General features: G+C 41.4%; 1 protein-coding gene across 3 annotated transcripts; it reads left to right on the forward strand.

Moving 5' to 3' along the window:
* Window positions 1-1,983: 1,983 nt before the first annotated feature.
* On the forward strand, window positions 1,984-12,496 carry LOC141756135 (breast cancer metastasis-suppressor 1-like protein-A). Of its 3 annotated transcripts, none has more exons than XM_074615654.1 (10): window positions 1,984-2,284; window positions 2,432-2,522; window positions 5,229-5,356; window positions 6,891-6,970; window positions 7,188-7,284; window positions 8,110-8,199; window positions 8,352-8,416; window positions 8,500-8,539; window positions 8,769-8,901; window positions 10,578-12,496. In XM_074615654.1, exons 1-10 carry the CDS (start codon window positions 2,149-2,151, stop codon window positions 10,693-10,695), a joined length of 978 nt encoding a protein of 325 aa, XP_074471755.1. In that variant the 5' UTR covers window positions 1,984-2,148; the 3' UTR covers window positions 10,696-12,496. The 3 variants fall into 3 exon arrangements, with proteins under 3 accessions (XP_074471755.1, XP_074471757.1, XP_074471758.1); XM_074615656.1 differs by having other exon boundaries at window positions 8,352-8,415; window positions 8,505-8,539; XM_074615657.1 differs by lacking the exons at window positions 1,984-2,284; window positions 2,432-2,522 and adding an exon at window positions 3,099-3,454.
* Window positions 12,497-16,066: the final 3,570 nt, after the last annotated feature.

Here is a 16,066-nt window from a genome sequence, read left to right on the forward strand (position 1 = left end):
ATCAGTGACACTCGGGTGAGTGAGAAAAGAGTCAAGCAGCAAGCCGTGACAGCTTCAGCCCCGGGGTGCTTGAATCATCTGCCAGTCAGCTAGCAGGGGCTCTCTGGCACCACTTCAACAGCTCTAACAGGGTTGCCTTCACTGTGAAAACCTCCTGTCTGCTTCAAGTGCCAAAAAAAAAGTTCCCCGCCTGACTGTGATGATGGCACACGTTCTCATTCATGAGTCAGCACATATGATTCTTCCCCTGTGGTATGCTTCCTAACTGTGTTCATTCCACCACAGCAACAGTATTTATTGTGTCCTGTAGATTTATTAGTATGAATACAACTTTCACATCTTGTATTTCTGTAAAAAGCAAAGGTTTATTCAGTTTTCAACATCCTTAGGCTATGTCAGTGGAGGTTTGGGAACCACTGGGCTATGTCTTTTTGAAGGTCCAGTCTTGATTTGCACAAGTAAGAAGACAATAACCCATGAATACCACTTTTTAATAAGCTATTATAAATAATTAATGAGTTGTAACTAATAGCTTTATTAAAGGGACAGTGTGTAACATTTAGGGGGGTCTATTGGCAGAAATAGAATATAGTATTAGTGCATAGTGTGTTTTCTTTAGTGTATAATCATCTGAAAATAAGAATGGTTGTGTTTTTTTGTTACCTTAGAATGAGCTGTTTATGTCTACATAGGGAGCGGCCCCATCTCATGTTGCACCGCCATGTTTCTACAATGTCGCCGCTACCCCCTCTCTCTCTCTCTCTTGCGCGCTTCGCCACTCACTTCCCACATACACACATACTTTAAGCACTCTACTTTTGCAACAACTGGCTCTAGAGAGGGCCATTCACATTTTTACACGGCACATGAGAGAGGCTTCAGTTGGTTGCAATCTGCAACCTCACCCTAGATACCGCCAGATCCTACACACTGCACCTTTAATGTTATTAATCCTTTATCAATGCTTTATTGATGAGTTATAAGCCAAGCAATAGAACAACTTTTGGGTTGCCAGTTTGTGAAAAGATTCTCTGCCTTTTGAGTCATTAATGGTCATTGATGGAATAAATAGCCTAACTAAATGTTAGTAATTAATAATTGATAATAAACCATCAAGGCTGCAGTTAAATGTTGATAAAGCATGCATGCTATTAGGTCATCAGCAAAATTCCGTAAATCTTCTGTAGTTAATAATAAATGATAATAAGTCACTAATAAAGGGGTCTTACAATAATCCAGGTAGGCAGTTGTTGATTAGCCTAGTGAATTCAGGTACAGATGCCCTGCAGTCCTGTTCCAGAAGGTCAAGGGTCAAATAGTCCATTGTGGGGTCTTCATGAAGAACTGACTAACTATTAACAGGTAATCAAGCTTAAATTTACAGTTTAAGATAAGATAAGATAAGATCAGATCAGATATTCCTTTATTAGTCCCGCAGTGAGGAAATTTGCAGTGTACAGCAGCAAAGGGGATAGTGCAAAAAATGGATCAGCTAACAGTAAAAAAAAGAGCTAAACAAAGTGTAACAAAATATGAACCATTTAAATAGAAGGAAGTATAAAAATAGGAGCAGTATATACAGTATTGACAATAAACAGACTATTAACAAAATTGCACAAGTGGAAAATGATATTGCACAGTGAGAATGAAATATAATATAATATAATATAATATAATATAATATAATATAATATAATATAATATAATATAATATAATATAGTATAAAATAATATAATATAATATAATATAAAATAATATAATGAAATATAATATAATATAATATAATATAATATAATATAATATAATATAATATAATATAATATAATAATGTTTCCAAACCCCTCAGAAAAATATGTATTGGAATACCTGCACAAATAGTATTATTGCTTCAGAAAAAATTTAAGAAACTACAAGTCCCTACAGTCTTTGCGTAGCCATTAGTTACCCATACCGACATCTGATTGGACGGACTCAGTAAAGCCTCCTCTGATTGGTTGACGGAGGCCATGTTTGCGTTACCAGCTGTCTAGATGCGGGCTAGCTAACCGGTTAGCTGTCTGAGCTACATTTGCCTCTCTATTCGGGGTTATAATTCACGAACAGCGCTTCTAACCCCCCCGTTACCACCGGCAAGTCTGGAAGTCGCAATGCCGGTTCACGCCCGGGAGAAGAAAGAAAGCAACCACGAAGAAATGGAGGTGGACTTTCCAGAGCAGGACGGCAGCAGCACCGACGAGGAGGACACGGTGAGCTCCTCCGTGTCTGAAGATGGAGACAGCTCGGGTAGGAACAAACAGGCCTTAAATATCAACCCACTGCTGAATGAACTGAATATGCACATCTGTTATGATGGTGGATGAGAAGAAAAGCAGTACCAGTTGTAGATATGGAGGTGATGTCAAAGCTGTCATGTGTTTCTATTATGAACAGAGATGGATGATGAGGACTGTGAGAGGAGGAGGATGGAGTGCCTGGATGAGATGACCACCCTGGAGAAACAGTTCACTGACTTGAAGGAGCAGTAAGTCCCTTCACATGTTGTTCCCAACTAAATACAGCCTTCACCTGCTGCTGCTGTCTGCTCTCAATCAACTTCATGTTGAAGTTTATTAAGGTCTGTGCCAGAGACTCTGAGATGCTTGTCATGTTATCTGTTTGCTTGGGATACTGTGTCCAAGTGATGATCAGCCTTATTCTCCATAAAGACATTGTAAAAACAGGTGGTAATCAGCCATTAGTCAATTACTTGTATGTATGAATGAATGATTTATTTTCGTGTCTGGTCATTATACATAACTCATCCCTCATGGGATTATTCAGACACATTAAAGGGACTGTTTGTAAGAATCCGAAATGCTTGTTAACAGCGACACCTGTGGCCGTGAAGTCAACGAAAGTCAGCGTCGGGCTCGCGCTTGCTCGCTCTAAATAGACATGAAGGAGCATCGCTCAAAACAGTGAGGCGACACACGTCAGCTAAAACCACAATATCACTCTATATTTCAGTTGCTTGGCAGTAATGTTAGCTGACCAGACGAAGGTCTCTCCATGAATCACTGCTGATCCTAGTGTTGGCTTTTCCTGCTTCAGCCTCCGGACTGTGGTCGGAGGGAGACACCGGCACCCGGTCAGAGACGATAACGTTTCTCGCTGCGGAGTCCCATCACTTCACAAGACACGGAAAACCTCTGTTGGTCTGGAGGAGCTGCAGCAGTTATTTCTGCATAAACGTCCACTGTACATTCACTAGATATTCTCAGAGCTACAAAGTCTTCTGCAGTGTGGAGTGTGCGCGCATGCACGTGAGGTGGAGGGGGCTGAGTGAAGGCAGGCAGAGGAGCAGAGTACAGCAGAGACTCCGACTCTGGAGACCAAAGCTACGGTCTCCCCCACGCATATGCGAGCGTGCATATTTGAGCGCTCATGGGACACCAACCCGGGTGATTTATACGTGTAAGAAGTTACAAACAGTCACTTTAACTAACAACAAATCAAACCTTCCGGCATTTTAGCCCACCATCATCTAACGGCGCAATACACCAGCATCATCAGGGTGACCAGATCCCAACAAACCAAATGTGGGACAAAGAGTATGTTTGTGTGGGACAATGTGGGACACCCTACGAAGGCTGAGAGGTCGTCTACAATTTTGATATAATGTCTATCTAACTTAAATAATATACATTTCTATTCTGCCCCTTATCTTTTAACAGCTCTATGCTTTGCCCCGAATGCATCCATAGATCGGCAAATCTCTTTTTGACACATGAACTGTGTCGATTCACGTCGTATTAACCCCCTGTGTGACATGGAAAAATAACTGGCAAATTTCACAAAAACTCGGCTGATAAATAAATAGTTTCACAGTCTTTGTTGTAGCTGCTTTTCGTTTTCTTTGTGGTAGTTTCCATCATATTCGACCTAAATCTGCACAGCTTGTGACTCTGCGGTGACTCACAATTTTCCCCGTAGGGCATAGCGTAGCAACGACGGTGAGATGATAACCTGCAGTTGACCCACGTGTGCGCAGTTTGACAGCAAACAACCCCGTGATGACAGCCTTCCCTGCTTTCTTTACAGCCATTTGATAAAAGCCAGATTTAAAAAAAAGCGTCTGTCCTACAGTGGTTTGGCTTTTGAAAAGTAGATCCGATGAAAATGTGGGACATCGTCTCAATATGTGGGACGTGGGACAAGGGATAAAAATGCTGTGCAGTCCCTCGTAAAGTGGAACACCTGGTCACCTTAAGCATCATCCAAACATACATGTAAACACAACATCATCCAAACATAATCGTAAACATGAACCCCCCACAAATATTGCTCCAGGATATATCCCACAATGGAAATACAACAAAAATACAATCACAAATATACACCAAATCTAACCAGGAACATTTAAATAATATTTGTTGTAAATCATGATACAAATGACAAAAATAAAATGAAATTAATTTCATTCTCAACATCATTTAGTTCACAGTATAGACACAGTCTTTCGTCTTCAATTACACCTCAGTATCTTCCTGTTTCAGTGTGTAGTGGTGATATACCACATCTTAACTGTGCACAAAGTGACCTCTGACTTTTAGGCACATTATATTTAACAAATTTTCACATTTGTAATCTTTCTTAAATAAACAGTAAGTTCTCAATTTTGGCTTTTGCCAGAGTTCTTCTGCCCGTGATTGTATGCATTTAGCCTGGTCTTGGTATTTAAACTCCTCCACTTCCACATTTGCTTTTTGTTAATAAAATAAAAACAATGTTAATCTTTGTAGGTCAGATATCTTATTTACTATCAGCAATTTTGACAAGCTGACCATCATTTTGAGATGAAATTCTTTTTTGAAAAAAGACTTATAATATGTTAAACTCAGCCGGTGTATTTGAGACGATATCAGGCATACTGGCAAGTACGTTAACTAAACGGCCTCCTGCTGTAGGTGTGCCACAGCATCCTGTTCTGGAGAGACGAGACATTATTTTGCTATTCTGCACACCAGAGTTGGGAAATCAGATTATTTTTGAAACAGTCTTTTATTCTGCTTTTCCTCATAGCCTACACTTTCTAAATACCTGTTGAGTTTAATTCACATTTCTTATTTATTACCACTGTTTTGAGATTGCTCACTGTAATGCTGAAATGACGCTGGAGTTTCCCCAGCCAGTTTAAGCTTGTGAACTGATTGAATTGTTCCTTGCCTCCTTATTTTCCACTGTTCAGGTTGTACAAGGAGCGCCTGAGCCAGGTGGACATCAAGCTGCAGGAGGTAATGGCTGGCTGTGCCCAAGAGTACCTGGAACCTCTAGCCAACTTGCAGGAGAACATGCAGATAAGGACCAAAGTTGCTGGTGGGTCAATGTAACATTACAAGCTTTGCTGTAATGTACTTCAATATTTAAACGTTACTTTACATGTCAGCCATCTATGACAGTGAGTTAGGATGCGTTACTTACTTTGCGTTATTACGGCAAAAGCAAAGGGTGATAATGTGAATTAGCTGAGTCAACGTTTAAATAACTGAAAAGTTTAGTTTTGATCTTTTGAAGTGGAGTTGTGTGTGTACTCCTGTGTTCTGCAAGGAAAAATTACTGTTTTTGTAAATTTGAAGAGAATGATATAACGGCTTCACTTCCCCGTCGGAAAGGCGCTGTCTGACGGCGAGGTAAAGCGGCTGTAGGCGGGAGCAGCGGAGAAACCTGTTTTAGCCACCTAAAAAAATCAATATCAGTTTAAGTGTACACTATATTTAGAATACTTTCACCGCTTTACCTTGCCATCAGACAGCCCTTTTCGACGGGGGACTGAAGCCTTTATATCACTCACTCCAAAGCCACCAGACACCTTTGACAAAAACAGTAATTTTACCTAGCAAAACAGGAGAGTTACTGCTCTGCCTCGATCTATTAGTTGGTTTGTGTTATTGTGTGACTACCGCATCCAAACTAACGTGGCGTCCACAGCAGTACATTGCTTAGCTTCCGTGCTTGTATTCCTGTCTGCTTCTCCAAAGTGGGTGCATGCCGACTGCCATCTAAGTTACTATAGATAATACACTGACTATGGATAAGGATATACATCGATCAGCCATAACATTATGACCACTCACAGGTGAAGTGAATAACATTGATTATCTAGTTACAATGGCACCTGGCAGTGGGGGGAATATATATATTAGACAGCAAGTGAACATTTTGAACTTTGTGTTGGAAGCAGAAGAAATGGGCGAGCGTAAGGATGTGAGCGACTTTGACAAGGGCCAAACTGTGCTGGCTGGACGACTGGGTCAGAGCATCTCCAGAACTGCAGCTCTTGTGGGATGTTCCCAGTCTGCAGTGGTCAGGACCTACCAAAAGTGGTCCAAGGAAGGTAAACCGGTGAACCGGCAACAGGGTCAGACCCGAGGCTCAGTGATGCACGTGGGGAGCGAAGGCTGGCCCGTGTTGTCCGATCCAATAGAAGAGCTACTGTAGCTCAAATTGCTGAAAACGTTAATGCTGGTTCCGATAGAAAGGAGTCAGAACACACAGTGCATCGCAGTTTGTTGCGTATGGGGCTGCGTAGCCGCAGACCGGTCAGGGTGCCCATGCTGTCATAATGTTATGGCTGATCGCTGTGTGTTTGTAGCATCATCATCATGCAGAAACCTATATCAGGTCATGTGGGAAAAGGTTTTTAGAAGATCTTGGGAAGATAGCATTTAGACACTAAAACATACGTACAGTACTTGGACCAACATGTTGAATGTTTGGATTTGAAAACATAAGGAACACCACTTGAAAGCTACAAAATGATAAAACAAAACTATGTTTTTTGTAGTTCAAAGGCTCAAATCTTTACTGCTGGCTGCCTCAGACTGATTTGATGTTGAAATGCTTGTCACAGGGATCTACAGGGAGCTGTGCTTGGAGTCGGTGAAGAACAAGTACGAGTGTGAGATCCAGGCTGCCTGCCAACACTGGGAGGTGAGAGGTCAACAAATGAGTCTTATGTGGGGGTTAGGTTTGTGTTTTCCATGTCAAAACACATTTTGTTCAAATAGATTACTGCCTCTACAATGTAGGATATCCACTGTAGTTTGGGATGTTTGGGTTTTTGCCACAGTATCCACTGTCTAAACAGACTGAATTGAACCCCAGTCTAACCAAGACCAACCGGTGTATTATTGTTTCTGTCTCCCAGAGTGAGAAGCTGCTGCTGTTTGACACGGTGCAGAGTGAACTGGAGGAGAAGATAAGAAGATTGGAGGAAGACCGACACAGTATTGACATTACCTCAGGTACCAACTGGGGCTCACAGTCACATCCTGGCACCAAAAGCTACTGTAGTCACTTTATTATTGTTGTGAAATGGAGAAAAGCATTCCTCACAGTCATTTTGATCAGCAGTATTTGGTAAATATTTGGTATTTTCATTGAACAGTAAGTAAGACATTTCATTTATCAAAATTTGAATCAGTCCACTGACAAACCTGTCAATTAATTGTTTGGTGCAAGTGCTAACTGACCTCAGATACAGAGCACAATCAGTGTTATTAATGATCCCATGACACACGCTCAGCCCCCTCATTTGCATCATGAGGCAGAAATATATAAAGAAATGAATGTAGAAAAGAATACAGAAATAAATAAGGGGTGAAAATCGTGCATAAATAAATACATAAATAATAAATATAAACATTTAAAAATAAATATAAAATAGATTAAAAAATACATTTAAATGCAAAAAGAAAGAAATAAAAAAGAAATTCAAAAATATATAAATAAATACATTTAAAAATTAATAAAAGCAGCAAAAGAAGTAAATTAAAACAGAAGTATCAATTTATGTCACATTTTATCAATTAATTAATGGCTACATTTAATTTTGATATAATATATATATAATATATTTGCTACATTTAATGACATATTTATATATTTATTTCATTTATTTATTTATTCATTATTTATTCTTTTTTTTTTCTTTGGCAGGTTCTGTCCCCCATAGAGTATATTAACCGACAAGATGCAAAGTTTGCACTTATAATCTATAAAACCGATTGAATTATGAGCATGAAGCATGGTGTTTTTCCTCTCTATAATCTGTCCTCTTTGCTTTCCAGAGTTGTGGAATGATGGATTGCACTCACGGAAAAACAAGAAGAAAGACCCGTTCTGCCCCGTCAAGAAGAAGAAGCCCGTCGTTGTCTCTGATATCCTTTTCCTTTTGTTCTGTCCTCGCCTTATTCCTCCCATCATTCATCTTCTGCACCACATTTTTGCTGCCGCATTCCAGTGATGTGCTGTTAAGACAGATGTTTCCTGCCACTTAAACTGTACGTTTGTCCTTAACCCGCTCCATTACGGCCTTATATCGTTTACATGCTGCAAGATCTTGATATTCTCGAAGACTGGACCGCGATAAGAAAGGTATTTTGGAAACGGAGTTTTAAAGTAGTCGCTTGGTGTTTGTGATTTGACCTTTTAGTTGTGTCTGTGTCCTCCCCCCACAGGCGATGGCATCAATGGGGCCACACAGGGTGAAGGTGGACGGTAAGAGTTTCTTTCCGTCCTTGGTTACAGTCAATACCTGGTTGAGTGCAGCGATCGACCCGCAGTTACACGGGAGGGGCTGATTCAATACTTTCAGCTGACAGTAGTCAAGTTCATGGTTGAAAAGGAGACAAATGTTCCCGTCTTTGTCCTTCTCTCTGTGTTTCTTTTTTTTCTGTTTTGTGTTGTATTTCTTTACACTGTCCCCTTTGTCCTCCTCTCCCTCCAGTCCCTGCTGCAGTCAAGCCTGACAGACATCACCATGTGGCGCGCTTCGAGGACGGTCGGCTTTTCTATGACAACCAGTGGTACTGCAGGGGACAGGCCATCTGTATCAACAGGAAGGACGAGTACCCGACTAGGTGTGTGTGTGTGTGTTGATTACTCTTTGTAATAACCAGAGGGAGCAATGATTTTGGTTGCGAGCTATGGTGCTAAATGATGTGTGTGTACTCATTTGCACAACTTGGTGTTACTGACACATTGTGTGAGTCGGCATGACTAAGACGCAGCGGTCACGTGGTGGATTCATTTGTAAGGGAAATGACTGTGGATGGATTTAAACAAAGAGAGACACTGTGAGTATCAGGCTGAATCATTGTGATTCAACATCGTGCCCCGCGTGTCGTCCGTACGGGATGCTCGGTGAATAGTGGGTGTGCATTGTTGTTTTCATTGCACACCACTCCTCTCCTTCAGCACTGCTGGAGAGGTGACACAAAAGCAACAGGCGGCTGCTATGAACGGGTAGAGCTGCAGTACGGAGATCTGAACATTCGTACAGTAGAGCATACCTTACAGTCTGTGACCATTAAAATGTAGTTTCCTTCACCAGATCTCAACTTCACTGAACAACCATGGATAGTGCTTGAAGTGAAAAAAAATAAGCGCCACTACTCCCCTTATTCACATGACGGCGTGTGTATCGACCGGTATCAGCAATCTCTTGCTCATATTTATTTATATATTATTTATTTAAGAATGCCATACTGTGTCAGTCATAATCAGCTGTGGTTTTATTGCTATGATTATACCTGGGCTATGCATCTCCTATAGTAGGGCTATAATACTCTAATAATATTGGAACATTATAGGGTTAAGATGGTGTATTTATATATTTACTCGTAGTGTTAATAGTTAAAGTGCTTTCCTAGGAGATACTAGGAGAAAATTTGAAGGTTTTTGACTTAAAACTGCAATTCAATAAATTGCGGGTGATGGTAAAACGGCTCCAGGAAGATCTTAGAAAACAAAAATAAGTAATCAATCTTAAGAAAGAAAGACATCATGCTTTATATCCGTTCCACTGTGGTGACATTCCGTCAGACGTCTGTCAAAGATTAGCCGCCATTATGTGCAAACCTTTTGCACGTCTGAGGCCAATTTACAGTGCCTATTTCATTAATTTATCTAATTTACCTGTACAAGTAATTTCTCATCCGCCTTCACTGCACACCAGAAAGTAGGGCTGCACAATTAATCGGAAATTTGATCAAAATCTCAATATGGCCTGCTGCAATTTTCAAATCGCAGGAGGTGTAATATTTGTTAAAGGCCTTGTTGGCCTTGCCTACATATCATATTCTACAGATTTAAGAAAACATCTTTGTTTGGTATAGATCCCCTGCAAATATCGAAATTAAAGTAAGAATAATGATGTAAAAGTTATCATTCCCTCTAATATCACAATTGCATTATCAGTCAAAATAATCGCAATTATATATTTTTTCAAAATCGTGCAGCCCTACCAGAAAGGTACAAAGTGCTCCACTATTTCAGTTAGACTGCAAAGGACCTAAACACAGGCAAATAGTTCCTGTTAATAACACAAAAGTTCATGTTACACAGCCCTTTTAAAAAGTATTACTCCTCTTCTCTGTAGCCGTTGGCTGTCTGTAAAAAACTTCCCGGATTCTCTTTAGTGTAAATCTTGTTAGTGCAGTTAATATCTCTTCAGCAGTTCTGCTTAATTTCCCCTCTACTGTGAATACATGATGATGATGCGTGATTGATGTTGCTGTATGTTTGTGTCTTTCAGTGCCATCATCACCACCATCAACAACGACGAGGTGTGGTTCAAGAGACTGGACGGCACCAAGTCAAAGCTCTACATCGTCCAGCTGCAGAAAGGCAAATACACTATCAAGCACTCGTAAAAACACACTTTAACACACACATACATACAGGCTGACAGGTCATCATCTGTGTTTCGTTTTGTCTCCTTTTCCCGTGTGGTATCTTTCTACATTCTTGCCATATGTACAGTCACACACACACACACACACACCTCACTTCACCCTCTATGTGTATAAGTAACAAAAAAACTAACAAAACAAATATCAACTGAAGTCCAAGGAGACGATCTTCTCTGTAAATATGTACGTATGTGGATATTCTTGACAAGGTCACAAAGTGTCATTTTCTCTGGAACGGAGATCAATGCAAAGTGCTGCTAAGAAAAAAAAGAAAAAAAAAACGAAGGACGAGGAGCCGGAGCAGTAGCGAACTTTGAAAACCGCGGAGCTCAGTCGCGTGCCTTTCTGAGACAAGACTGTCCTGGACTATCAATACCGATGCAGTGAAGCCTTACTCTGTACTGCGTTAGCACCAAGAGGACTGAAGCGGGTCAATGACCGAGTGACCCCTCATGCAGGTGAGGATTGGCGTCAGCAGGGTGTTTGATTTGCCTCTGCGGACGCACCGGGTTAGACTTGAATTTCATTCTTCATAGGGGTCTAATAAATCTGTATTAGGAACCCCCTGTTTGAGGAAATGTTTCTTTAGTTAAAAAAAAATTTGCACACGTGTCAATATGGACGGAGATGAAGAAATGATTAATCAATTTTGAGGAAATTATTATATTGTGAAAATAATTAGTTGAATCTATTCTTCAAGAGCTCCCCCGGGGTGTTGTTGAAACCCTCTTGGGGAGCCGCTGTACTTAATAATCTCTTGATGTTTTAGTGTCATTTTCACAGCACTACGTTCTCGGTTCAACTCAAGGCCAGCCCCATGCACTAAGATGAACTTATAACTGTATTCTAAGCATACAGTAACGGGAGGTGCCCTGTATATAGAGATGATAATATGTGTTTCATCTTTACGTCACTGTGATTCTCCCCTCCGTCTCTTATCATGTTGCCATCCGTCACATATTGCCTACCATAGAGCTTAACATTGAAGCAAGAACCAGGCTTAAAGTTGCTCTATTCCACAAGTATGAACTGCATCTTCTTCTGTGGTGGTGGGCTCATAAAAGCCTCAAATTTTGTACTTCATAGTGCCATTTTACAGGTTTTTTTTGGTCTTTATTCAGCCCATTTTGTGTGTGCTATGATTGAAATAACAGTGTAAATGTCCCCTAAAAAAAAAAATCCAAAGTATCTCCCATTCTCCGTCCTCTCTTCTGTCTTGTCTGTGTTCCTCCCTCTCAGTTTTCACTTCTCTTTCTCTATTCCCTGTTGTCTTCCTCCGTCCTGTCGGTAAAAATGTTCCTCAACATTGATATATTAACTGTACAATGACAAAGCAAGATGAAGGGATTTTTTTTTTTGTACAATCCGTCCGATCGAATCATCTGCATACGTGTAAATTATGCTTGATTCGATGAAGGGGGATCTCGCTTTGTGTTGTATTTACGGTGCTTTCTATTTTCAGCATTGCATTCATATTTCAAAGTATTGCCCGCCAACAGTATTGTAAAGAGAGGTGCTTGCAACATTATGTCAAAAACATAAAGTGTCTGTGAAGCCCGATGTGGCATCCAATGAGTAGAACATTTGATAGTTTGTTTCTGCTTGTTTCTACCTTTTTATGCATTTTGGTTCATTTTTCCACATTTGAGGTATAAGACGAAAATCATGTGACATTGTGCCAACGCATGTACAGCTGATTAAAGATTTTGTTTGTATCATTCGAAGAGAGTCAAACCAGCACATAAACAATTCTTTATCCTTTTTATAGTCTCAACTGGAGTGGAATGGTGTCTCTACTGTCTACTTTCTGCCTGCATTGTAAGCAAAAAAGGGAAGCGTCTGTGCAGTTAGATGATTACAGTATCAACATGCACTGCTCAGCTTGAGTCAAGCTAATTTCCTTTTCTTGGATTTAAGAGCTTTGGATAAAAAGAATATATATATATATTGGATTTGGCCTAGCATGCACAAAAAAAAGCCCAGATACAATCTTATATAATACTCCAGTGCACAAAGGGAGAAAGTCCCTGACAGTGCTCAACCCAAAGTCACCCCCGAGGTTCGCTGAACCCTGGCTACACCCCTCAAACAAAAAAAAAGTAGCTTATTTGGGAGAAACATGCTGAGCTAGTCCTATTTGATAATGGCTCTTTGGGTGTGCTGTGCTGTTCAACCTTTCAGTCACTTATTTCTGCCAGAGGGACACTCACTAGATTAACTCCACACACTGGTATTGATTCAGGGATCTACGCTGATGTACCATTTTCTTGCCCCCCCCTCCTCCTCCCTCTCACTGCCCATCTGCCTGGCCTCGGGCCTGTGCAGGGCGCCTCATGCAGAACCACTTCAACCTTTGATTGATCTATTGGGAATATTGATCCGATACGGCAGTGCAGCCGGAAATTCAAAGGAATCAATTGAAAGGGTAATTGGTTGAATTTCCCTTTTTGAGGTAGAGCTATAGAACCAAAACTGGTGATTTAAATGAATATTATTTGCCATTCAAACCATTCTCAAGGATTGAAATCAAACTGACCTGCAGCTCTGGAGTTGTTGGAGATGTTTGGATCACACTAGTCAAGTGAAACAATCTTACACAGCCGCTGTGCGCAATACACAAATGCATTCTGGTCGGGCTCGCTTGGGGCATGCATCGAACCTATGGTATGAGTGCTACCGGAGTGAAATTGGAGATTGGATAACGCTCCATCTTTTTCAAAAATCCGCTCTGCGCTCCATTCAAAATCCTTCCAATCATGCTCCACTCCGCTCACATTGCTCTGAAAATAGTAATTTTTTCTTGATCTGGGCACAGAAAGTATCGATTGCAGGTATTGTTCGACTGGAGATGTTTCTATACTACTTGGTACTGGATTATGTCGGTTGATACCTTAAAGGTATCGCGTACAGATACCCAGCATGTCCACAGGGGCATTTTTTATAGCGAGGGATCGCCTCGCTTCCTAGCATTGGACGCTTGATGGGCTGCCACTAGACACAAGGCATCAGGCACCTGATTGGACGAACACTTTCCCTCGTGGGCTGCTGCTCCCAGCTTTCACACCGGAAACCAACATGGCGACTCGTTTAGAAACTTTCGTCTCTTATATCACGATAATAGTTCACCGAAATGTGTTTCTAAAAACATTTTAATGCGAGAAATAAGCCATGCAGTTTACTGAATCTGTCTTTATTTTGGATCAATAATGGTTAGTTTAACAGTTTGTAGGGAGTTTCCAGAGGCGGCGAGTTGCGCCGGACGCCTCTGATTTGCATAAAGTAGCCTCAGATCTCAACTTTATGCAAATGATGAGCGGCCAACGTGATGGCCCCGTCTCTCTGGAATCGCGCCGCCACGCTACCAGAATGCATTTCACGGCTGCTTACATTGATAATGAATTGGAAGCGTGGAAAGGACAGAGGCTGTGGACACGTATCATAATGGTCACACTATAGGTCAACACCATGAATTTCATGAAAGAGAGTGTATCTCAAAATCCACCAAATAGGCCTTCCTTGCACTTCCTCAACGTTGTATGCCGTTTCCCTGGCCAGAAGGTGTCAGTAGTGCTCCACAGTGGAGAGGAATCAGCCTCTGCACTAGATGGGAGGAGGGAGGTGGTCTGTGAATCTGGGGCACCCTGCTGCTGAAGCCCTCCAGCTGATGAGAGAGCGAGAGAGAGAGAAGGGATGAAGGCACAGTTTGATCACAGCTCGCTGGCCACGTCTGCTACCGCAACAGAGAGAGGGAGAGCGAGAAAGAGGAAAATCCCCATCACCGCGGCAGCAGTAGCAGCAAGCAAGCAACAGAGCTGTCTGTCTTCTCTACACGCCATGCAGCATCTCTCTAGAGCTTTCCTTGAGTCGGCATCACACACTCCTGTCAACGTGTACACACACCATTGCGCATGCCTCTCGTGTGTGTGTGAATATAGTCAGAAATGGACCTCTCCTAACCGCAAAGGAAAGGGTTTCCTTGTTTGGTTTCTGTCTAATGATGGTGGTTGCAATCTGGATACTTGGTCCCAAGGTTCTGGCCATCTTCAGCCCCATCTATACTTAATGAGTAACCAGAACTGGAGGGTCATTGGGACGTGTTTACTGCAACACTGGGGCTAATTAGACCGTGAAAGTGTCACACTGTGCTAAATTACTTATATCCCTGCCCCTCTGTGTGATGCATGTGTGCGTGTGCATCGCTGCAACTTTTTCGAGAGAGCGAGACGTGCGTACGCGGAGGTCTCTTTTGTGCATGCATGCGTGTGCTGTGTGTGCCGGGGCCTGTGCGTGGGCGTGTACCTTTGATGCTGATTGTGTAAGAGAATGTCGAACGCATACATCCATAAGTTAACATCAAAGGGATGAGGCAAGCTGCTCATCGTCAGGATTACGAGGAGAGGCGAGAGTGAAGTGGATTCAAGTGGACCTGTGTTCTAAATGAGCCTGGTGCCACCTATCTAGGTGTGTCAGTGGCCTAGAATTAACCGTTATCATTCAGAGTATAGCCGTTTATCCATCTTATACTGTCTCTTTTTGCATCAAGTTGATGCTTCTTTTAAAGATACGATTGATTTGCCTTCCACATTGAAAACAAGATTTTTACTGCAAGTCTGAAAATAAGTTTAGTTGCGGCCTATTGTATCAGTAACCTTTTATATACCTGTGACGAGGTCAGAGCATTGATGCTGAACATATTCTATATTTACATAATAATCTATATCACATGAGCTGGCTGATAGCTTGCAAGTAGGACAAAGCAGTGGGAAGACAACCACACCTAATAGAATGCCTATACATTTTGGATTTTAGTTGCCCATTTATTTCCTATGCATGTTCACCAGAAATGTCTCTATTTGATAAATTGTTCCATTTGTCAAGTAAACACAAGTGATTCACTTTTGTGAAACTAAAGCATAACTAAAGGTGTCATGATGATAAGGATAATGTTTTGGGTAACAGGTGCATTAGTCAACTTAAGATGGTACTCGTGATTGATTGACACACGGGGCGTTTTTTTCATGTGATTTATTTGCACGTCAATATATATATTTTTTTTAACTGTTGCTATGAGGCGAAAAAGCAACATACCTTTTCTTCAGAACAAAGTCGATTTTCTGAACTTTTCACTGCAAATAAAGGCATCAGACAATCGTGTTGTGCGGAACGGCTTGAGTTGCCCCCAGTGATGTAGTGGTCGTTGATAAGGTGCAGATGGGTAGGTTACAGAGGAGGAAGTGGGTATACTCTCCTATATATTCCAATGGCTTCTTGGCTGATAGGTGGGTATACTGTGAACCGACAGAAAAAGAGGTGGGTATACTCCATATACCCA

This window comes from Sebastes fasciatus, chromosome 18, assembly GCF_043250625.1.
Source record: "Sebastes fasciatus isolate fSebFas1 chromosome 18, fSebFas1.pri, whole genome shotgun sequence".
Taxonomy (NCBI): Eukaryota; Metazoa; Chordata; class Actinopteri; order Perciformes; family Sebastidae; genus Sebastes; species Sebastes fasciatus.

Bases quoted from the DNA above. Each gene is read 5' to 3' on its own strand.
- LOC141756135 (XM_074615654.1), top strand. From the start codon at position 2,149: ATGCCGGTTCACGCCCGGGAGAAGAAAGAAAGCAACCACGAAGAAATG. The intron at 5,357-6,890 runs GTGGGTCAATGT...TGCTTGTCACAG, and splicing joins GATAAGGACCAAAGTTGCTG to GGATCTACAGGGAGCTGTGC. The intron at 8,417-8,499 runs GTATTTTGGAAA...CTCCCCCCACAG, and splicing joins ACTGGACCGCGATAAGAAAG to GCGATGGCATCAATGGGGCC.